Source organism: Erythrolamprus reginae, chromosome 6, assembly GCF_031021105.1.
Source record: "Erythrolamprus reginae isolate rEryReg1 chromosome 6, rEryReg1.hap1, whole genome shotgun sequence".
NCBI classification, from domain to species: Eukaryota; Metazoa; Chordata; class Lepidosauria; order Squamata; family Dipsadidae; genus Erythrolamprus; species Erythrolamprus reginae.
In genome coordinates, this window is record NC_091955.1 from 5,168,810 (window position 1) to 5,192,223 (window position 23,414).

General features: G+C 44.0%; 1 protein-coding gene across 1 annotated transcript in view; it reads right to left on the reverse strand.

Annotated features, from left to right (window-relative positions):
• Positions 1-23,414, reverse strand: part of PTPN12 (protein tyrosine phosphatase non-receptor type 12) — a 78,113-nt gene that overhangs the window by 10,551 nt on the left and 44,148 nt on the right. Inside the window, exons 4-12 of the mRNA XM_070755104.1 lie at positions 23,001-23,096; positions 20,401-20,439; positions 18,301-18,372; positions 10,805-10,864; positions 9,632-9,774; positions 5,503-5,569; positions 4,870-4,947; positions 4,660-4,758; positions 1,176-1,261 (exon numbers count right to left, since the gene is read on the reverse strand). Coding sequence (XP_070611205.1) covers positions 1,176-1,261; positions 4,660-4,758; positions 4,870-4,947; positions 5,503-5,569; positions 9,632-9,774; positions 10,805-10,864; positions 18,301-18,372; positions 20,401-20,439; positions 23,001-23,096 — 740 coding nt within the window. The remainder of the gene's footprint in view (positions 1-1,175; positions 1,262-4,659; positions 4,759-4,869; positions 4,948-5,502; positions 5,570-9,631; positions 9,775-10,804; positions 10,865-18,300; positions 18,373-20,400; positions 20,440-23,000; positions 23,097-23,414) is intronic.

Sequence of the window (23,414 nt, forward strand, 5' to 3'; positions counted from 1 at the left end):
ATTATTATTATTATTATTATTATTATTATTATTATTATTACTACTACTACTAGTATTATTATTATTATTATTATTATTATTATTTGCCATCTCCCCTTCTCTTCTCTAATGAATCCTGTCCTAAGTCTATTGTTCTAAAAACAGGTAGTACAATGGAGCAAAATTCACTAAGCAACTGCTTTATTTATCAATGAAAATTTTGGAGCTCAATCCTCAATTGTGCATCACTTGTACAGGAATCTCCCCGGATTTTGTTTGGTGTCTCTTTGGAACCGACCGATAAGGTTCTACGGAGCTTTTCGGGGGAGGGAGGGATCACCTCTGAATCACCCGTGGCTGCACAAGGGATCTAGTTTAATCCTCTCTTGCAGTCATCCTCCCTGATCGCCTGGGCGTTTCCCAACGAAATTGCTGGAGCATTCCTTTCTTCCCATCCCCAGCAGAAGGCCTGAATTCAGTTTGTTTGTTTGTTTGTTTGTTTTTATTGATTGATTGATTGGATTTGTATGCCGCCCCTCTCCGAAGACGCGGGGCGGCTAACAGCAATAATAAGACAGCATATTTGCTTTTAGTATTGGATTTTATTGTATATTTTCATGATTGCTGTTAGCCGCCCCGAGTTTTCGGAGAGGGGCGGCATATAAATCCAATAAAACTAAAACTAAATATAATAATAATCCAATACTAAAAACAATTAAAAACCCATTACAATAAAAACCAAACACATACAGACATACCATGCATAAAATTGTAAAGGCCTAGGGGAAAAGAGTATCTCAGTTCCCCCATGCCTGGCGGCAGAGGTGGGTTTTAAGTAGCTTACGAAAGGCCAGGAGGGTGGGGGCAATCCTGATCTCTGGGGGGAGTTGGTTCCAGAGGGCCGGGGCCGCCACAGAGAAGGCTCTTCCCCTGGGTCCTGCCAAACGGCATTGTTTAGTTGACGGGACCCGGAGAAAGACCCACTCTGTGAGACCTAACTGGTCGCTGGGATTCGTGCGGCAGAAGGTGGTCCCGGAGATAATCTGGCCAGGTGCCATGAAGGGCTTTATAGGTCATAACCAACACTTTGAATTGTGACTGATCGGCAAACAGTGCAGACTGCGGAAACCGAAATGAAGCCATGTCAAATGGATCCCTGACGATTGACCGGGAGTTGACTCAAAGGGGGGGGGTACCTGCGAGTTCGAGGCGGCTTCGGGGGAGGGGAATCCTGTTTCTCCAGGTCTCCAGAACTGACGGCGTCCTCGGCGTTCACTTCGTTCTGTCGAAGGAATAAGAAGCAGAAGGAATTTATTCATTAAGACTTTTAAACTGCCTCCCCCACAAACACAAAAAAATTAAAGTCTACGGAGAGGGGCGGCATACAAATCTAATAAATAAATAAATAAAGGAATGAATGAATAAATTAATTAATTAATTAACGTTCCAGAAGCAAGGAGGGTGGGGGCAGTACGAATCTCCAGGGGAGAGCTGATTCCAGAAGGCCGGGGCCCCCACAGAGAAGGCTCTTCCCCTAAGCCCCGCCAAGCGACATTGTCTAGTTGACAGGACCTGGAGAAGGCCGACTCTGTTTATGACCATTTGCAGCATCCTTGGGGGCGGGTGTGTTTGCATGTTATCACATGATTTCCCCCCTTTGCAAACCCCTGACCAGAAAAGTTCTTGGGGAAGTCAAATTCACTCAATAACCGTCCTGCCAAGTTAAAAAAACCTGCAGCGATTCATTTAACGACCATGGCAGGAAAAGTCATAAAATGGGGGCAAGATTCACTTAACAACCATCTCGCTTAGCAAACAGAAATGTTGGTGTAGAATTGAGGTTGTAAGCTAAAATTCAAGTCAATTCAATTCAATTTATTAGATTTGTATGCCGCCCCTCTCCGAAGACTCGGGGCGGCTCACAACAATAATAAAAACAGTATAACAATGGAACAAATGTAATAATAAAATTACATTAAAAAACCCCAACAATTTAAAAACCATACAAACATACCAAACATAAAATATAAGAAAGCCTGGGGGAGATGTCTTAATTCCCCCATGCCTGGCGATATAGGTGGGTCTTGAGTAACTTGCAAAAGACAAGGAGGGTGGGGGCCGTTCTAATCTCCGGGGGGAGTTGATTCCAGAGGGCCGGGGCCGCCACAGAGAAGGCTCTTCCCCTGGGGCCTGCCAAACAACATTGTTTCGTTGACGGGACCCAAAGGCCAACTCTGTGGGACCTTATCGGCCGCTGGGATTTGTGCGGTAGAAGGCAGTCCCGGAGGTATTCTGGTCCAATGCCATGAAGGGCTTTAAAGGTCATTACCAACACTTTGAATTGTGACCGGAAGCCGATCGGCAGCCAGTGCAAGCCACGGAGTGTTGTAGAAACGGAAGCCCCACGATGGCTCTCGCGGCCGCATTCTGCCCGATCTGAAGTTTCCGAACACTTTTCAAAGGTAGCCTGTACCTATATCTATATTTTATGTTGTTTTGCTGCCGAGGAGCAAAATGGCTTCACAATGCAGGAACAGCCTGACAAAACAGAGGAATTATTGGGAGGGGGAGAGGGGGGGGGGGTCACAGGGAAACTTGTTTCAGGTTTTTTAAAACTCCTAAGATTAAAGAACGCCGTGCGAAATCTCAGCAGGGCATGAACATATTAATCTTGTGACTAAAGCGTTAAGAGTTCTTCTTCTGAATTCCAGGGCTCACATCTCAGACTGGAGGAATTCGGGAGCTTTTTACAAACTCATTTTTTGTGGTCTCTCGAAGTCAAATTGTTGCAACGCCCGAGATAAACGCTTTTGTCTGCCTGTGGTTTGCCTTGCTCGAGTTACTCACTGAAACTGGATATTGCACAACTGTCTTTGAAACGGCCTTTGACGTCTGGAACTAAAACGTGTCTAAGAAATTCGAGCAAAGGCAGGTAGAACAAGACAGAGCAGTACATACCCTACAATTACAAGTATAGCCAATATGTGCATTTTGAACTTTGCTCTGGATGGGAAACTTTTGTAATTTTTTTTTTTTTGGGGGGGGGGGGATTGAAAACGGGGACCCAAGCAACTCGGGCAGAAGTTATACCCGGTTTCAATTTGATCTAGTCAATACAAAGTACAAATTAAAGATTGTATTTAGTACCAAGGCCAGTTTTGAATACATTGAATGGCACTGGACCAGAATATCTCAGAGACCGCCTTCTGCCGCACGAATCCCAGCAACCGGTTAGGTCCCACAGAGTGGGCCTTCTCCGGGTCCCGTCAACTAAACAATGTCATTTGGCGGGCCCCAGGGGAAGAGCCTTCTCTGTGACGGCCCCGACTCTCTGGAACCAGCTCCCACCAGAGATTAGAACTGCCCCCACCCTCCTCGCCTTTCGTAAACTCCTCAAAACCCACCTTTGTCGTCAGGCATGGGGGAACTGAGATATCTCCCCCGGGCGTATACAATTTATGTATGGTATGTTTGTACGTATGTCTGCTTAATAATGGGGTTTTAAAAATATTTTAAATTGTAAATTATTAGATTTGTTATGAACTGTTTTATTGTGTTGTGAAGCGCCCCGAGTCTACGGAGAGGGGCGACATACAAATCTAATAGATAGATAGATAGATAGATAGATAGATAGATAGATAGATAGATAGATAGATAGATAGATAGATAGATAGATTAGATTAGATTAGATTAGATTAGATTAGATAGATATATAGAGATAGATAGATAGATAGATAGATAGATAGATAGATAGATAGATAGAGATAGAGAGAGAGAGAGAGATAGATAGATAGATAGATTAGATAGATAGATAGATAGATAGAGTTAGATAGATAGAGATAGATAGAGATAGATAGATAGATAGATAGATAGATAGATAGATAGATAGATAGAGATAGATAGATAGATAGATACAGATAGATAGAGATAGATAGATAGATAGATAGATAGAGATAGATAGATAGAGATAGATAGAGAGATAGAGAGAGAGAGAGAGATAGAGATAGATAGATAGATAGATATAGATAGATAGATAGAGATAGATAGAGATAGATAGATAGAGAGAGAGAGAGAGAGATAGAGATAGATAGATAGATAGAGGTAGAGAGAGAGAGAGAGAGAGAGAGAGAGAGAGAGAGAGAGAGAGAGATAGATAGATAGATAGATAGATAGATAGATAGATAGAGATAGATAATAAGGGTATTTTAGTTGTTTTTAGTATTGGATTTGCATGATGTTTTTTATTACTGTTGTTAGCCGCCCCGAGTCTACGGAGAAGGGCGGCATACAAATCCAATAAATAATAATAATAATAATAATAATAATAATAATAATAATAATAATAATAGAAGAGAATAGAATAGAATTTTTATTGGCCAAGTGTGATTGGACACACAAGGAATTTGTCTTGGTGCATATGTTCCTATTATTATTAATAAGAAATGTCGAAAGAGGAAAGAGAAATTAATGTGAACGTTATGCAGGACTCAAAATTGTGGTTTTAACTGGGCCCAAAGCAGCTGGAAGTTTATTCGGGCACCCGCAGTGTTTCAAAAACTGGGAAACACCAGGAAAGGCCAACAAGGCTAAACAAAGCAAAGAAAAGGTAGCTCAACTCATGGAAATGATACCATTTCAAAATGCTGAACATAAAGAAGACAAGTGATTCCAGCCACATACCAATCCATCTGCAATTTTCCACGCTGCAGAGCTCTCGTATTTTTGCAACTGTTTCTCGAATAACTGCGCTATGGCTCGATGAACAAGCTCGTACTGTTCCTGTGCGCGTGAGATTTTAAAAAAAACAAGGATGAACTTAGATCGTTCGAAAAGACGCCGCTCCCCGATAACCCATCATGCCACAATTTAGGCTCCCAAAGACAAGATTACCTTAGTCTGCACTGCAGAATGCCTTTGAGTCCTCATTTCTTGTATTAAATTAAACACGTTGAATTCCTCCGGAATTTTCTGCAAGAGAAAATTGAAGGAACTTGCATTTCAAACATTCTCCCGAGCATTTACAAACAGCTTTGTTTATTTACTCTCTCTCTGCTGCAAAAAATGCACACTGCCAACAATGAAAATGAAAAATCTATCTATCATTGCATATAGCAAAGCTCTACTTTATTCCTAAACTACTATACTTTATAGATATAAGACTATGTAAATAAGAATATTGAACATAAAATAATTATCTATAGATAAATGTATGAAATGAATCTACAACAATATATAAATGCTACTGTATAAAAAGATTGTTTGCCTCATGCCTCCTATCTTTCTTTTTGTATTCCCATCCCCTTTCTTAATAAATTAATAAAGTATATTTAAAAAATAAAAAATAAAACAAAATAAAACGAAAAATCCTTTTTTCTTTCCCGAGAGCAGTTGTCTGCTTTTTCTCGAAATCATTTTTTCAAGTTTTGCCCGTACAAAACTTGATTATTCTTCCATAAATCTCTAATCACTTGCATAAGATGGCCTAGTTTTTCCAGCGTGTCGACGGCTCTAAATCCTCCTTACCCCGGCTTTCAACAAATTCCACGTGTAATCTATCGCACAGATGGCTCCAGTCCTTCCACATCCTGCACTGTAACCAGAAAAGAGAGAGAGAGACATACAGTTTATGGAAAGGAGATTTAAATAAAACTCCGCATGTTCACTTTGTAAACATATCCAAATCATCTCTCCAAGAATTCCTGTTTTATGGGTGGCATCCAACCCATTAAAATAAACTCTGAGGCATACAAACATTAGGTGTGTATACAAACATAAGTGTGTCACATGCCTTTTTGCTTTCTTTTTGTTAAATTAGACATACCCAGTTCCTGCAACCGTTCTGCATACATTTTAGCCTCCAGTCCCCTAATCATTTTTGTCGCTCTTCTCTGCACTTTTTCTAGAGTCTCAACATCCTTTTTGCATTGTGGCGATCAAAACTGAATGCAGTGTTCCAAGTGTGGCCTTAGCAAGGCCTTATAAAGTGGTATTAACACTTCACGTGATCTTGATTCTATCCTTTTGTTAATGCAGCCTAGAACTGTGTTGGCTTTTTTGGCAGTTGCTGCACGAATCCCAGCGGCCGGTTAGGTCCCACAGAGTTGGCCTTCTCCAGGTCCCGTCGACTAAACAATGCCATCTGGCGGGACACAGGGGAAGAACCTTCTCTGTGGCAGCCCCGAGTCTACGGAGATTAGAATTGCCCCCACCCTCCTCGCCTTTCACAAACTCCTCAAAACCCACCTCTGCCGTTGAGACATCTCCCCCAGGCCTATATAGTTTATGCATGGTATGTTTGTGCATATGTTTTGCTTTTTAAATAAGGGTTTTTTAGAGTTTTTAAATATTAGATTTGTTATACATTGTTTTTATCAGTGCTGTAAGCCGCTCTGAGTCTACGGAGAGGGGCGGCATACAAATCTAATAAATAATAATAATAATAATAATAATAATAATAATAATCATCATCATCATCATCATCATAATAACAGGACTGACTCATATTTAAATGGTTGTTCACTAAGACTCCAGAGAGGGGCAGCATACAAATCTAATATATTATTATTATTATTATTATTATTATTATTATTATTATTATTATTATTATTATTATCCCTCTCACAATTACCATTATTGAGCGAGGTACCACATATCATGTACCTTTTTGTTGTTTATTTATTTATTTATTAATCAGATTTGTATGCCGCCCCTCTCCGCACTCGGGGCGGCTAACAGCAATAATAATACAATGTAAACAAATCTAATATTTAAGTTAATTTAAAACCCCAATTTAGAAACCAATCATACATACTGACATACCATGCATAAATTTTATAAGCCTAGGGGAGGGAATGTCTAAATTCCCCCATGCCTGACGACAGAGGTGGGTTTTAAGGAGCTTACGAAAGGCAAGGAGGGTGGAGGCAATTCTGATATCCGGGGGGAGTTGGTTCCAAAGGGTCGGGGCCGCCACAGAGAAGGCTCTTCCCCTGGGTCCCGCCAAACGGCATTGTTTAGTTGACGGGACCCGGAGAAGGCCAACTCTGTGGGACCTAACTGGTCGATGGGATTCGTGCGGCAGAAGGCGGTCTCAATGTAGAACCTGACTTTTTTCACCATTGAATTTCATTTTGCTAGATAGCACCCAACTCGCCATCTTCTGGTGTTTGGCCTAAAGTCACCAGCCACTTTCATGCCTAAGGCGAGATTAGAACTCACAGTTCCCTGGTTTCTAGACTGATGTCTTAACTACCAGGTCAAACTGGCTCGCACGGAGGTTGGATTGTTATTCTAAGCCTATACGTACCCTGTATCGTGTCACTATTTCTTAATGTATACTGTATTGTTTTTAGCTCAATTTTTAAAATATGTTTGGGAAGAATGACACTTAAGCCATTCAGTCGAAACAGGCTGCAAGTCAAACAAACACATGGATAAAAATGGCTTTTAAAGTAACTGGGAACATATAAAAGAACTATTCATCTGGCACTCAAAAAAATTATATAAAGGGACCCTTTCTCTTCTAGCTACTAGTCTCGCCTTGTTCAAGCAGTCAAGAGGCCATCAAAGGACACAAGAGTAGAAAATATATCCTAAATGTCCAACAAATCTATTCCCAAAAATGTTTTTAATATTGTGGCATTCCCAGGCACCTAACTAATAAAGTTTTATTTATATTCCTGTGATTTAGATGTAGAAATCCATTTTTTTCAGTGTATCGCACTTTAAAAATATTAATAGGAACGGAAAATGCTTTTCCCATATTATTAGGAAAAAAGAAAAATTACTAAAATTACTGGGGGGAGAATCATTGACCCCATCAGAGAGGGTTCGCAACTTGGGTGTCCTCCTTGATCCACAGCTCACATTAGAGCAGTGTTTCCCAACCTTTTTTGAGCCGCGGCACATTATTCACATTTTCAAAATCCTGGGGAACATTGAGGGGGGGGGGTGCAAAAAAGTTTGGACAAAAAAAAAATCTCTTTCTCCCTTTCGCTCTATTTCTCTCTCCCTCCCTCTTTCTCTCCCTCCCTCTTTCTCTCTCTCTCCATCCCTTTCTTTCTCCCTTCCTTCCTCTCTCTTTTGCTCTTTCTCTCTCCCTCCTTCCCCCCTCTTACTGTCTTTCTTTCTTTCTTTCTTTCTCTTTCTCTCTCTCTCTCATTCTGTCTCTCTTGCTATCTCTTTCTTTCTCTCTCTCTTCCTTCCTTCCTCTCTCTTTGGCTCTCTTTCTCTCTCCCTCCTTCCCCCCTCTTGCTGTCTCTTTCTTTCTCTTTCTCTCTCTCTCTCATTCTGTCTCTCTTGCTATCTCTTTCTCTCTCTTCCTTTCTTTCTCTCTCTTGTTCTCTCTCTTCCTTCTCTGCGGAGGCCGGCAAAGCTTTTCCGGGTAGACTGGCTGGGGGAATAGGGCGCGCGCGCGCACGCACCCCCGACGTTCCAAAGAACCTTCTCAGACCTCCGCTGTGAGAAGGTTTTCTCCGAGCGCTCGCCGGAGGAGCTGGAGAAAGGGGCAGATCAAGCGGGCGGACGGGCGTGCGGGCGTCAGCGGCGAGAAGCCAGGGGCGCGAGGGGAACGGAGGCACTGGGGGGTGGGGGCAGCCGCGGCGCCGGCCTCCGCACTTTCATCGCTCCCCACCCCAAACTCCAACGCCCAGCTCCTTGCGCGGCACTGGAAAAGGGTGCTGCATTGCCGGCTTCTACCTGGTGCTGCCAGGGAATCTCCAGCTGGGCAGGGCTCTCCTTAAGCTCTCCTTTTTCCCTAGGAGCTTGGCGGCACACCTGGCTGTGTCTCGTGGCACACTAGTGTGCCGCGGCACACCGGTTGGGAAACGCTGCATTAGAGAAACATCTTTCAGCTGTGGCGAGGGGGGCGTTTGCCCAGGTTCGCCTGGTGCACCAGTTGCGGCCCTATATGGACCGGGAGTCACTGCTCACAGTCACTCATGCCCTCATCATCTCGAGGCTCGACTACTGTAACGCTCTCTACATGGGGCTACCTTTGAAAAGTGTTCGGAAACTTCAGATCGTGCAGAATGCAGCTGCGAGAGCAGTCATGGGCTTCCCTAGTTATGCCCATGTCACACCAACACTCCGCAGTCTGCATTGGTTGCCGATCAGTTTCCGGTCACAATTCAAAGTGTTGGTTATGACCTTTAAAGCCCTTCATGGCACTGGACCAGATTACCTCAGGGACCGCCTTCTGCTGCACGAATCCCAGCGACCAGTTAGGTCCCACAGAGTTGGCCTTCTCCGGGTCCCGTCAACCAAACAATGTCGGTTGGCGGGACCCAGGGAAAGAGCCTTCTCTGTGGCGGCCCAGCCCTCTGGAACCAACTCCCCCCAGAGATTAGAATTGCCCCCACCCTTCTTGCTTTTTGTAAGCTGCTTAAAACCCACCTCTGCCGCCAGGCATGGGGGAACTGAGATACACTTTCCCCCTAGGCCTTTACAATTTATGCATGATATGTCTGTATGTATGATTGGTTTTTTTAGTATTAGATTATACTGTTTTGTTACTGTTGTTAGCCGCCCCGAATCTGCGGAGAGTGGCGGCATACAAATCCAATAAATAAATAAATAATAAATAAATAAAAAATTTCTATTTTGACTCACTGGACTCCTGAAGTAAACCCGATCAAAAAACGAACAAACATACCTGCAGTGTATACAAATAGGAACCTCTTCGTGTTCCTGATATTCTCTCATTAAACTGATCATGTCCAGTATAGAATCGAAGGACGAAGGAACGTCGTGGTCTGGCCAATTTACATAATGAAACTGATATATTCTACGCGATTCCTAAAAGGGTAAGAAGGATGTTGCATTACTTATAAAACCGTTCATTTTGAGAGGGCACTTTTTTCTCAAATCTCTCATTAGTGACTGGTAATTGCATCACCTAAAGGAACTCATATAAATAGTTTTGAATAAATTGCTATTTGGAACATCTGCTGGAGGTTCTTTTGAGTTTTACAACAACGGGAGAAAGACAGAACCTAAAGCAATCCAACTGACCAACATATATACCTTTACAGTATTTATTTAGGGTACCATGCAATAGCCTATCGAAATAACTTAAAAATGAAGATATACCGTGAGATGAAGAGATAGTCAGGAAGATGCTAGATTGTGCAAAAATGGATAGATTAACATTGAAAATTAAACAGAAGGAAGATGTAAAATATAATCAAACACGGAATTTATTTTAGCAATGGTTGGGAAAAAAAGGATTGGAATGTAAATTTGTATTGTAGATTTGTATTTGTATGGTTAAGCAAATTAAATTCCTAGACAATATGACGTTTATTAAGCACTAATGAAAGTATTTAGCAGAAAACCAATTAATTTTTTAAAAGAAATCAAGGAACTGCACTTGGAGGGGAAAAAACCTCTTTGGTTTGGTAAAAGTACAAGGTTTAATATTCTGTATACTTTTAATGTATTGAAAATCTGCCTGTAAAATTGCAAGATTAAACATCTAAAATTTGGGGTGTGCAACTCTGGCCACTTTTAAGATCCGTGGACTTCAATTCCCAGAATTCATGTTGACTGAGGAATTCTGGGAGTTGAAGCCCAGAGGTCTTCAACACACACACATCTAAATCCTATTTGCCAAACCTACAACAAGCTTGGTCCAGATTCCAAGGTGTTTTAGAGGATCAACTGATCACAGAATTTACCTGCCGACTCTCACAAACCGAGAGATAATAATTCATTCTATTAATACACTGTCAAAAACAAACACAGTTTCGCACAAACAGCAGCAGTCAAAAATAGGCATCCTATCACGTTTAGCCTGGTTGGAGAAAGAGATCTTTTATCTACTTACATTTTGATATTCGATCAGCAGGGTTCTAATATAGTAATCCGTTCTGACTTGTTCGGCTTCCTAAACGGAGATAGAGAGAGCAGATTAAAATTTTGCCCAATTTAAATTTAGCCTTATATACGCTCACCAAAAAGCCAACTTAAAACCACAATTTATATGAGACAGACGGAAGAGTTAATAGAACTCGCTTCGAATGGTGGTTGGGCCAACAAAAATGGTTGCAGATTAATGCAATATGTAAATATTTAAATAAAAGTGAGAATAAAGAAGCATTTTTGAGAGAAGAAAACTGTCTAGAAAAAATATTAAAAGAAAAGATTAATGATTCAAAAGGACAGGCTAGTAATATTTATAGCATGTTATTACAACTGGAAGAGGAAGTGATTAAAGGCCTAACAAGATATTGGCAAAATGAATTACGGATTAATGAAAGCGAGATGGAAGAAGTAGTAGAAAATATGCATAAGATAAAGAATACAAGAATTGGAGAGATGAGAAGGAAAATTTTACATAAATGGTATTTCACGCCAGTAAAACTAGCACACTTCCAGAGGAAAGGGAAAGGAAATTGCTGGCATGGTTGCCAAATAAAAGGAGTTTTTATGCATATGCTCTGGGAATGTGTTGAAGTTCAAAAATTTTGGAAGGAAGTACAGAATGAAATAAATAATATGCTAAACATTAATTGGATAATTACAAAAGAATTAGCAATACTAGTTAAATATGGGGAATTACGAGAATTTAAAGAAATCAAAACAGCAGCTTTGGAAAGCGCTCAAGCAGTAGTGGTATTAGGGTGGAAAGATAGCAATAAATGGACAATCCAGAATTGGTACTGGTACATGGTGGACGACAACCACTTCGAAATTATGGAAATAAGATTAAATAACTTTGATGAAAATAAATTGGAGAAGCTGATGGCACGATGGAATAAGGTGAAAAATTATATCTTAAGTAGAATTTATGACGACAATGTGAAAAATAAATTCCAATCACTTTTTGTATGTAAAGAAATGTAAACCGGAGTTAAGGAAAAAATTGAAACTTTTTGTAAATAATATAACCCCCTAGTGGTGGGGTTTTTATTGGTGTTGGGCATGTTTTCTTTTAATTATTTTTTGTTTGTTGTTAATTTAGTAAATAAACCAATAAAAAAAGTTATTAAAAAAAACCAACCACAATTTATAAAGCTTGATGGAAGCAACAGTAAATTTTGCTCAGTTTGAGCAAGGTATCCAACTTTTGTGCAAAACTTCAAACTGTGGCAGTTTTAAAATGGAAATAAAGTCTGCCAATCTTCTAATTCCATCAGAATTGACAAGAGGGGAAATACCAAGAGACACCCATAGCATGGTTTCTTGTTAAACTATAATCTGAATAAGGCTAATGTACAATTTCTCTTTTTTGAAGTATAGTTTTGAGGGAAAATGCTCCATTATTAAATAGGCGTTGATTGCTTACCTGAACGCCTCTTCTCGTACGGTGAGTGGGTACAGCAGTCACATGGGTTGCTCCTGTCCAATCCGTTGGAACTGAGCCTAGTATTAAAAAAGACTGCTGGATCCGCCCCTTCCCCAGAATTCGCGAATCCATAGACTAGGCTCAGTAGTGAAGCTCTTTAATGTTCAACTCTCATGTGTTATAAGAAAATAGAATAGAAGGTAAAGAAGACCACACATAGGGAGGGAAGTGACTGCTGTACCCACTCACCGTACGAGAAGAGGCGTTCAGGTAAGCAATCAACGCCTATTCTCCGTACTGAAGGAGTGGGTCCAGCAGTCACATGGGACATACCCAAGAGATAGGTCCCTAGGGTGGGAGTACATTGCTATCGTGAGAGATAACGGATTGGAGTACTCTTCTGCCGAAGGCAGCGTCCGCTGATGCGTACGAATCGATTTTGTAGTGCCTTATGAAGAAATTTGGCGAGGCCCAAGTGGCTGCTTTGCAGACTTCTTCCAACGGAGCCTGAGTCGCCCAAGCGGCAGATGTGGCAGCACTTCTGGTGGAATGCGCTGTAATATTCCTTGGAATGGAAAGGGGAGCTGTCTCGTAGGCCTTAGAGATGGTCCCTCTGATCCAACGACCTATTACTGTAGAAGACACTCTGGATCCCAAGGATCTGGGATGGTAGGCTATGAAGAGTGCTTCAGATCTCCGGATGGATCTTGTGCGTTGGATATAAACCTTTAGCGCTCTAGTGAGATCCAGAGTGTGCCATCTAGTTGCCAGGGGATGCTCTCGTTGGAGGCAGAAGGAAGGTAATATGATATCCTGAGATCTGTGAAACATGGAACTAACCTTTGGTAGAAAGGTGGGGTCCAGTCGCAGAACCACTTTATCCTGGTGAAAACTGGCAAAGGTCCTGTCTGATAGAAAGGGCTGCCAACTCAGATATGCGTCGGGCGGATGTAATCGCCACCAGGAATGCTACCTTAAAGGATAGGTACCTGAGGGACGCAGAATTCAGGGGTTCGTAAGTTGCCTGAGTAAGAGAGTGGAGAACCCGTGGCAAGTCCCAGGTAGGATATCTGTGGATTTTAGAAGGCCTGAGGATGGCCACTCCTCTTAGAAATTCTTGGATTTCTGGAAAAGAGCGGAGGGGCTGCCTGCGAGGCCCCGCCAAGACGGAAGAAATGGCGGCCAGGTGTCGGCGGATGGTGCTGAAAAACCCTCCTGCGAGCACCACTGATGGAATTTGGACCAAGTATGGTCGTAGATCCGGTTGGTAGACCCTCTTCTAGACTTCAGGATGATTTCCACTGTGTCCGGGTCATACCCTCGCAGGTCTAAGTCCCTCCGGATAATAGCCAGGCGGTGAGGTGGAACCACTCTGGGTCCGGGTGGAAGGAGGCCCCCTGTCGCAACATATCCTCCGAAACGGGGAGTCGCCAGGGGTCCTGGACGGACAGTTGTTGGAGGTCCGCGAACCAGGGCCTGCGAGGCCAGTGAGGGGCAATCAGAATTACTCGGGCCTTCTCCAGGAGGATTTTGTTGATCACGTCTGGCAGAATTGGAATTGGAGGGAAGGCATACAATAGACCTGGAGGCCAAGGGCTCCTGAGAGCATTGATTGCCTCTGCTCCCGGAGACGGGAACCTGGAGATGAAGCGAGGGAGCTGGGCATTGGCTTTGGTCGCAAATAGATCCCACACTGGATGGCCGAACCTGAGGCAGATCTGGTGGAACAGTGACTGATGGAGATTCCACTCGCCTGGATCTAAGGTCACTCGCGAGAGCCAGTCCGCTTGGACATTGAGGCTCCCCGAGATGTGGTCGGCTAGAAGCGACTGGAGAGTTTTCTCTGCCCAAAGGCCTAACTTCGGGGCCTCCCTCACGAGGGCCTTGGATCTTGTGCCTCCCTGTCTGCAAATATGGCCTTTGGTGACTATATTGTCGGTGAGAATCAGCACATGTTGGTTGGAGATGTGAGAGTGGAATTGTTTTAGAGCTAGAGACACGGCTCTTAATTCTAGCCAATTGATGGGCCTGAAAGCCTCCTCCGGTGACCATGTGCCCTGAGCTAAAAGACCCTGGGCGTGGGCTCCCCAGCCCGAGAGGCTGGCATCTGTGGTGACTACAAACTGGTCGGGGCACCGGAAGGGAGATCCCTTGTCTAGGGCTGGAGAAGTCCACCACTTGAGGGATCTGCGAACCGTCGGTGGGATGGTGATGCGACGATTCGAGTTGCTGTGGCCCGATCTCTGGAAGGGTAATAGAAGCCACTGTAGTTCCCTGGCGTGAAGACGGACCCAGGGAACAATACCAATACATGACACCATTTTACCCAAAGGGGAAGATAGGGTGGCAATGGAGGTAGATTGCTGGGGCAGGATGCGAGCAATGAGATCCAAAAAGCTGCGTTTTCTCTCAGTGGAGAGGAAAACCTGGGATATCTCAGAATTAATGATAGTTCCCAGATGCAGAATGGAAGTGGATGGATCCAGGTGGCTCTTTTTAAGATTTATGGAGAAACCATGATTCTGTAGAACCGACATGGTAAAACAGAGGTCTGCAGCCCCACCAGATCTGGAATTTCCATGAATTAAAATGTCATCTAAATAACATAAAATATGAATGGGAGAGGCCCGGATATGAGCTGCCAAGGATCCCAAGAGTTTAGTGAAGACTCTGGGAGCTGAGGAGAGCCCAAATGGCATAGCCCTATACTGAAAATGCCTGCCTTGAAAGGCAAAGCGCAGAAAATTCCTATGGACCTTGGCAATGGGAATATGGAGGTAGGCCTCCGTGAGATCCAGAGACCCCATAAAGTCTCCCTGATGTAGAGCTGCTAAAATGGAAGATAAGGAATGCATTTTGAATTTCCTATATTTTATGAACCGGTTCAAATTCTTTAGATCTAAGGTGGCTCTCCAGCCTCCAGAGGTCTTAGGGACCATGAAGAGGATGGAATAGAAGCCTAAACCTCTCTGGAGAGAGGGGACCGGTTGAAAAGCTCTAATAGTCAACAAATGAGAAATAGCCTCCTCCATTCGGATACGAGATGGAGTGGAACTGGGAGAAGGACAGGAAATAAAAACGGTTAGGGGGAGGTGAAATGAACTCTAACCTTAGGCCCCTTTCCACAGTGTCAATGACCCAGGGGTCCTTACAAGAACGGTGCCAGTCGGAAGAGAACCAGGCTAGACGACCGCCTATGGGAAAGGAGGAAAACTTACCATCTGGCTCTTTTGGAAGCCCTGGTAGAAGAGGATCCTCTCTGATAACGGGAACCTCTGCCCCTGGTGGTTCTAGATTGGGATCGAAACCGAGGGGAATACTGACCTGGATTCCTTTGAAATGCGAAGCCCTGATCCTGTTGACGCCCTGTGCGCCGAAAGGGCTGCGGTTTAGGGGCCTTCTTGGTGGTAGGTCCCAAGACCTTTTTCTTGTCTGTGGTCTCCGTAAGGAGAGGGTCCAGAAGGTCTCCGAAGAGGAGGTTACGTTTCAGCGGACCCATGGCTAACTGCCACTTCTGTCTTACTCCCGCCTGCCAAGGGCGGAGCCATAGAAGTCTTCTGGGCGTTGTGGAGGCTGCTACTGACCTGGCTGCAAATCTGGAAGATGGGAGGGAAGCATCTGCTACATATCGGGGAGCTGCGAAGATTTTGTTGAAATCCTGTTGGCCCCGTAATTCATCTGGCGGCAGGTGTGGTTGGAGCTGACGAAGCCACAAGAGCATAGCTCTGGAAAAGAAGGATGCCGCTGCAGCACTCTTAATGGCCCATGAGTCTGCAAGGAGACTCCTTTTGAACATTTGCTCAAGTCGTTTGTCCTCTGGCCGGAGGACCTCCTCTGCTTCGCCCGGTATGGCAGCAGTCGAGTGGAGTGTCTTCACTGGTTCATCTGGCTTGGGACATGTTAGGAGTTCCTCATAGGAGGAGAAGAGCTTGTAGAGTTTCTTGTCCTTGGGAGTGGGAGTAAGGCCAACGGTTGGGTGGTCCCACTGTTTAAGCAAAGCATCCTTAAACAACTTGGGCATAGGTATTACCTCATTGTCTTCCTGTTCTTCCATGAAATAAGGAAGATTTCCCTCCGGAGGGTCGAGGAAGAAGTAGCCTGTTTTTCTTGCCCGGCTAGCCCCGTGGATACTCTAGCTTTAAACAGGAGAGATTTGAAAAGCTGCGAAGGAAAGATAGCAGCTGGGGCTGGAATCTTAATCTGAGATTCCTCATCTTCCGACAGACGCTGAAATGGGTCATCATCCTCTTCTGCGTCCCCATCCTCATCCTCTTTCTGAGAGGAGTCAGAGACCTCCATGGCTGGGGCTCTGTAGGAAGGAGAAGAACTCACGGGACGGGAGGAGCGTGGTGGGGGATGAGACAGAGAAGGCACATTGAAAGATGAGAGTTTAGCGTCAATGGTGTTAGTCAGAATAGTCAAGATAGACTGAAAACTCCGGAGGCAAGGAAGAAATATCAGCCGGAAAAGCCGGAGGATCCCTGAGGGCCTGAGCAGGTTCTGGCTGGGAGGAATCCTCGGTAATATCTGGCTCCTCTGGACCTAAACCCCATAGGTTAGGTTGGGGTGGATTTAGGTTTGGCTCATCCAGGGATAGCACAGGAACCCCAGAAAGAGGCAGGTTAGAGGCCTCCGGGGGGGTTGGATTGATATGCACTTGGGCCTGCACCTTAAAAAGTTTGGCTGATTTATCATGTATTTTTTGTAGGGCTGGGTCCCTTCTCTTCTCAGCCCTGGTGGGCTTGGCTAAGGAATGGGTGCCTGAGGAAGAGGAGGAAGAGGCCTGGGGAACTTCAGTAGAATTACCAGTAGGCCTAACCTCTTTGGGACCTTTAGTTGTGCCTCTCTTGGGAAAAGTAGCCATAGTCTGACAATTAACAGAAGACAAGGCTGAGCCAATAACTGAATTATAAGGAGAAGATTTCAAGGACTTCCCAAGAGGAATGGATCCTGCTTCGAGGCCTCGAAGCTGCTGAAACGTGAGGACAATCTGGGCAAACCCAGAGTTCGTGCCCCCAAATCCAGCGGGGCCAGCCTCCCTAAACTTTGTAATTAAGTAAACCAAGGCACTCTGGTTGGAGGCTTAGCCGGTGGAGAATTTAGCCTGGGACCCCCAAGGCCCGCTCCCGGATCCACGCGGTGGACTGAGGCCTACGCGGCTGGCAGAAGGCCAACACGAGAGGCCTAGATTTTTAAAAAAGGGCGCGAAGGCCTTCGCGCCGAAAAGATCGCTGCTGAGAATTTCTTAAGGGAAAAGCGATCGACTAAGTCCAGGAGACTAGAAGGCGTCTCACTCCGCAGGAGGTATTTTATAAGCCCTTAAATATTTATATACAATAAATAATCAATATTTCAATGGATAAATACTTGCACTAGGACCTCCAGGCCAAAGGATTAGAAGAATCCACAAGCGGCCGCAGGAATCGTAACCGGCAAAACCGCCGGGGGAAAACGAAACCGCAACTTCTCCCAAGGAAAGAAAGCCAAGCCGCGTTTTTTTTTTTTTTTCTTTTTTTCTTTTAAACGGCTGGCGCAATTAGTGCAAGTAATTAAATAAAGACAATAAATCTTACTACTTTTTGAAGGAAAGATCGAAGGGAAGGTGTTAGAATGTTGAACGAGCTATCACAATACAACCGCAGGATATGCGAACTGAGCGAATTCTGGGGAAGGGGCGGATCCAGCAGTCTTTTTTAATACTAGGCTCAGTTCCAACGGATTGGACAGGAGCAACCCATGTGACTGCTGGACCCACTCCTTCAGTACGGAGAAGCACACATTTTTTTATTCTAATCTACTGTCTGAATAAAGTATCGATGTAGCATCACCAAGACTTTAAAAATCTGCTTTTGCTTCTCATACAATTATTAATCTAGTCAAAGTAAAATTACTTCAGAGCCACTAGTGACTAATTCGTGTAACCGAAGAATGCAAAATGGATTTGTGCGTGCAATGTTCCCACAACTATGCACGTTAAGCACAAATTACAACTTTTAAGCTCAAGTTAAAAGACTACCAATCATAAATACACTTACACAAGAAATGTGGAATGGTCCAAATGAGATACTTTCTTCTCCATACGGTGGCCAGTAACGTTCACATTTTTTCTGTTAGCAAAATGAGCAGTTTTTAAAAATATACACACTTTGAAATGCATAGAGTTTAGACTACGCCTGGATAATTCACGGTGTACTTTCCTGGTTTTTCACATTTAAATATTTTCAAAACTTAAAATTTCAGAGCAATGTTAGGATACACCTTGGGCTCTGAAACATAGAAGATTGATGGCAGAAAAAGACCTCATGGTCCATCTAGTCTGCCCTTATACTATTTCCTGTATTTTATCTTACAATGGATATATGTTTATCCCAGGCATGTTTACATTCAGTTACTGTGGATTTACCAACAACGTCTGCTGGAAGTTTGTTCCAAGGATCTACGACTCTTTCAGTAAAATAATATTTTCTCATGTTGCTTTTGATCTTTCCCCCAACTAACTTCAGATTGTGTTCCTTTGTTCTTGTGTTCACTTTCCTATTAAAAACACTTCCCTCCTGAGCCTTATTTAACTCTTTAACATATTTAAATGTTTTGATCATGTCCCCCCTTTTCCTTCTGTCCTCCAGACTATACAGATGGAGTTCATGAAGTCTTTCCTGATACGTTTTATGCTTAAGACCTTCCACCATTCTTGTAGCCCGTCTTTGGACCCGTTCAATTTTGTCAATATCTTTTTGTAGGTGAGGTCTCCAGAACTGAACACAGTATTCCAAACGGGGTCTCACCAGCGCTCTATATAAGGGGATCACAATCTCCCTCTTCCTGCTTGTTATACCTCTAGCTATGCAGCCAAGCATCCTACTTGCTTTTCCTACTACCCGACCACACTGCTCACCCATTTTGAGACTGTCAGAAAATTCAGCAACGTACGGATTTGTAATAAAGTAGTGATAGGCTACCCCTCGTGTGGCTTTGCTGAAAAGCCAAAGTCTCCGGGCGCGGCTGGTCTTCCGCGGAGCCTCTACGCTCCAATTAATGGAATTGCTACTCATCCCTTTGCACCAGGCTTGGCCTTCCAATCACCTTCACCCGGAGGCGGTCTTACTGACTAGAACAGTGGTTCTCAACCTTTCTAATGCCGCGACCCCTTAATACAGTTCCTCGTGCTGTGGTGACCCCTAACCATAAGTCTAGCGCCAATTCTCCCAACAGAGCTTTAAGCTGATTGGCAGGGAGTTCAGAGGGACACTCCCATCGTAAACGCCTGATTGGTCGGATGGTAAAAATACGTTCCAAGGCGCCAGAATAGAAGCTTTCATTCCTAACACCATTATTATTATTATTTATTAGATTTGTATGCCGCCCCTCTCCGCAGACTCGGGGCGGCTCACAACAATGATAAAAACAGTGTACAATGACAAATATTAAAAGTCTATAATAATAAATCTAACATTAAGTCTAAAAAACCCCATTGTTTAAAAATCATACATACAACATACCATACATAAAACTGCGTAGGCAAGGGGAGATATCTCAGTTCCCCCATGCCTGACGGCAGAAGTGGGTTTTAAGGAGTTTACGAAAGGCCAGGAGGGTGGGGGCAATCCTAATCTCCGGGGGGAGCTGGTTCCAGAGGGTTGGGGCCGCCACAGAGAAGGCTCTTCCCCTGGGTCCCGAAATTTGTCTTTTCCCATGGTTTTAGGAGATCCCTGTGAAACGGTCATTCGACCCCTCAAAGGGTCCCGATCCCCAGGTTAAGAACTACTGGATTAGAAGATCAATGGAATGTTTTTCCCTCCCGCACTCTTCGCATCCTGTTTTCTCGGAGACTGAGTCAAAAACATGCAGACTCAAGGGAGACGGGACCAGGAAAAGATTGACTCAGCCTCAAGAGGAAGTGGGAAGCGAAAACCCATTCCACTGGACTCTCTCCCCAGCACAACAGAGAATAATGTCACACAATATAATATTGAAAGCCATTTGATTTAAAACAGACTCTCGAGACCACTAGTTGTGGTCTTTTCTAGGGATTTTTCTTTGGTCGCTAAGCAAATCTAAAACCATTTAATCAACTTTTAATCTGATTCTCACCGGTAGCAAATTTGGTAAGAAAATGAATGTGATTCAATACATACCCTTCCCATTTCAAATTCCCGACAGGCCATTACAATAATCTGGAGAGGGTGCAAAACAACAACAACACCAAATGTGATTACAAAACATTGCCACAATTGTCTGCCAATATATTGGGGCGGGTTGCATTCTGCCTCAACCAATTTGGACTTCAAAAGGCACAAGAGGTCCTCGACTTAGGACCACAATGGAGCCCAATATTTACTTTGCTAAGCAATCAATTCAATTCAATTTATTAGATTTGTATGCCGCCCCTCTCTCTCAGGTTTTTTTTTTTTTTAATTCAGTGAGTTTTGCCTTGTATTAAGACCTTTATTGCCACGGTGTGAATTGCCTAGGCTTCCTGATAAATCATAAAACACAAATGTCGTTCTCAAAAACCCCTTTTTATTTCAACGGCTGTGAATTATGTTCATTCCCAGCCGTAATAAGTCCCAAACAATGTTAATGAGTCCGACAGAAGTCTGCCAAAGTCTTTGGGAAGAAGGCTGATAAGCACCAGCCTTTATCTTTCTTGACACGCTGCCAAAGACCTAATGGGCAAGGAGCTTTGAACAAGGCCAAACAGAACAAGGAGTCAGAACAGAGCTGCTGAGACCAGAATTGAATCAAGTTGCTTCCTGCAACAAGCACATTCTGTTGTTGCTCTCTTACGTCCTGTGGGAGGGGCCAATCATCTCCAAGCCTTACTCTCGAGTAGACCTTTTCCTCCATAACTGTTCTTGCCTAAGCTTTCTAATAAATCATAAAACACAAATGTCGTTCTCAAAACCCCCTTTTTATTTCAACGGCTGTGAATTATATTCATTCCCAGCCGTAATAAGTCCCAAACAATGTTAATGAGTCCGACAGAAGTCTGCCAAAGACTTTGGAAAGAAGGCTGATAAGCATCCAGGGCCAATCATCTCCAAGCCTTACTCTCGAGTAGACCTTTTCCTCCGTAACTGTTCTTGCCTTCTGGCAGCTCCTGCGCGTGCGCGCATTGGAAACAGGCTCCCCCTGTTCCACTGCCTCGCTCACGTCAGCCTCTAGAGGGCTCCAAAGTCAGCACAGACCTCTCAGGTGGCCCGGACCCCATCTCTGGCCCAGACGCAGAGCCTTCTCCTGACTCCAAGCCTGGCCCATGTTCCTCCCCACCCTCCTTGCTGTCCGACGCTGCTGCCAGCTCTACAGGCTGCTGGTGGGCCACAACGCACTGCATAGAAACATAGAAACATAGAAGACTGATGGCAGAAAAAGACCTCATGGTCCATCCAGTCTGCCCTTATACTATTTCCTGTCTTTTATTTTGGGATGGATATATGTTTATCCCAGGCATGTTTAAATTCAGTGACTGTGGATTTACCAACCACGTCTGCTGGAAGTTTGTTCCAAGGATCTACTACTCTTTGGGTAAAATAATATTTCCTCACGTTGCTTTTGATCTTTCCCCCAACTAACTTCAGATTGTGTCCCCTTGTTCTTGTGTTCACTTTCCTATTAAAAACACTTCCCTCCTGGACCTTATTTAACCCTTTAACATATTTAAATGTTTCGATCATGTCCCCCCTTTCCTTTCTGTCCTCCAGACTATACAGATTGAGTTCATGAAGTCTTTCCTGATACGTTTTATGCTTAAGACCTTCCACCATTCTTGTAGCCCGTCTTTGGACCCGTTCAATTTTGTCAATATCTTTTTGTAGGTGAGGTCTCCAGAACTGAACACAGTATTATTCCAAATGGGGTCTCACCAGCGCTCTATATAAGGGGTGAGACCACATTTGGAATACTGTGTTAAGTTAAGTTAAGGACAAGGCTTCAAAGTGACTCTGGTTTCCCTGCCGACTTTGCTTGTCAGAAAGTCACACACACGCCCAGGGGTGGGCAGAAGGCAGGATAGGGTGGAACGCAGTTCCACTGGCGGAAGTGAAGATGCGTGCACAGCTCCAGCTGATTGGCGGCTGTCACTTCCTGGATTACTGGTCTCAGCTCGGCTCTCCTTTTCCCCCCTGCTCTGCTGCGTCTGAGCTCCTTGCTTTTCTCCTCTTTCCTCCTTCCTGGCCTCGGACGAGCTTCCCTCTCTCCTGCCCGGCTCCCCTCCAGCCTCACACGGCCACCTCCCACCTGGAGGTGTGGGTGGAAGCGGCGCTGGCAGCATTTATGCTTCTGGCAGCACCCGTTCACCTAGTTACCCAGCTTGATGAGGGGGGGGGGCAACCCAGGAAGGAGAGCGCGGGAAACGCAAAGCAAATTGTCACCCCAGCGAGCGACACTGGTAAGGTTGTAAGTCGAGGACGATGATGATCGTTCAAGTCACCCGTCTTATCACATGAGTGGCAAGCCACTGCTACCCAGTCTCATGACCATTAAGCCACACCCATAAAATAAGCCACACCCACAGTGTGGCAGTAAAAAATTTGGCACCCTAGGACGCTGCAACAGTCATAAATATGTGTCAGTTTCCAAGGTGTCTCAATTTTGATCACATGACCATGGGGGGATGCTGCAACGGTCGTAACTGTGAAAAAAAGGTCGCAAGTCGCTTTTTTTCAGCGCCGTTGTAACTTGGAAGTGTTACAGGAACTGTGGCCAGTCAAGAGCTACCTGTATTTAAGATACTTACCGCCACATTGTACTCCCAAATCATTCTCCAGAAATCAATGACTGTGTTTGCTAGTGGTCCCTGGGTAGCAACGTAAGCTTTTGGTCCATGTACTCCCTGAAATGGCAACATGCATATTATTATTATTATTATTATTATTATTATTATTATTATTTATTGGATTTGTATGCCGCCCCTCTCCGCAGACTCGGGGCGGCTAACAACAATGATTAAAAAAACAACAATTAACAATCCAATTTAATAAAACAACTAAAAACCCTTATTATAAAAAACCAAACATACACCCAAACATACCATACATAACTTGTAATGGCCTAGGGGAAGGAATATCCTAACTTCCCCATGCCTGGCGACAAAGGTGGGTCTTGAGTAATTTGCGAAAGACAAGGAGGGTGGGGGCCATTCTAATCTCTG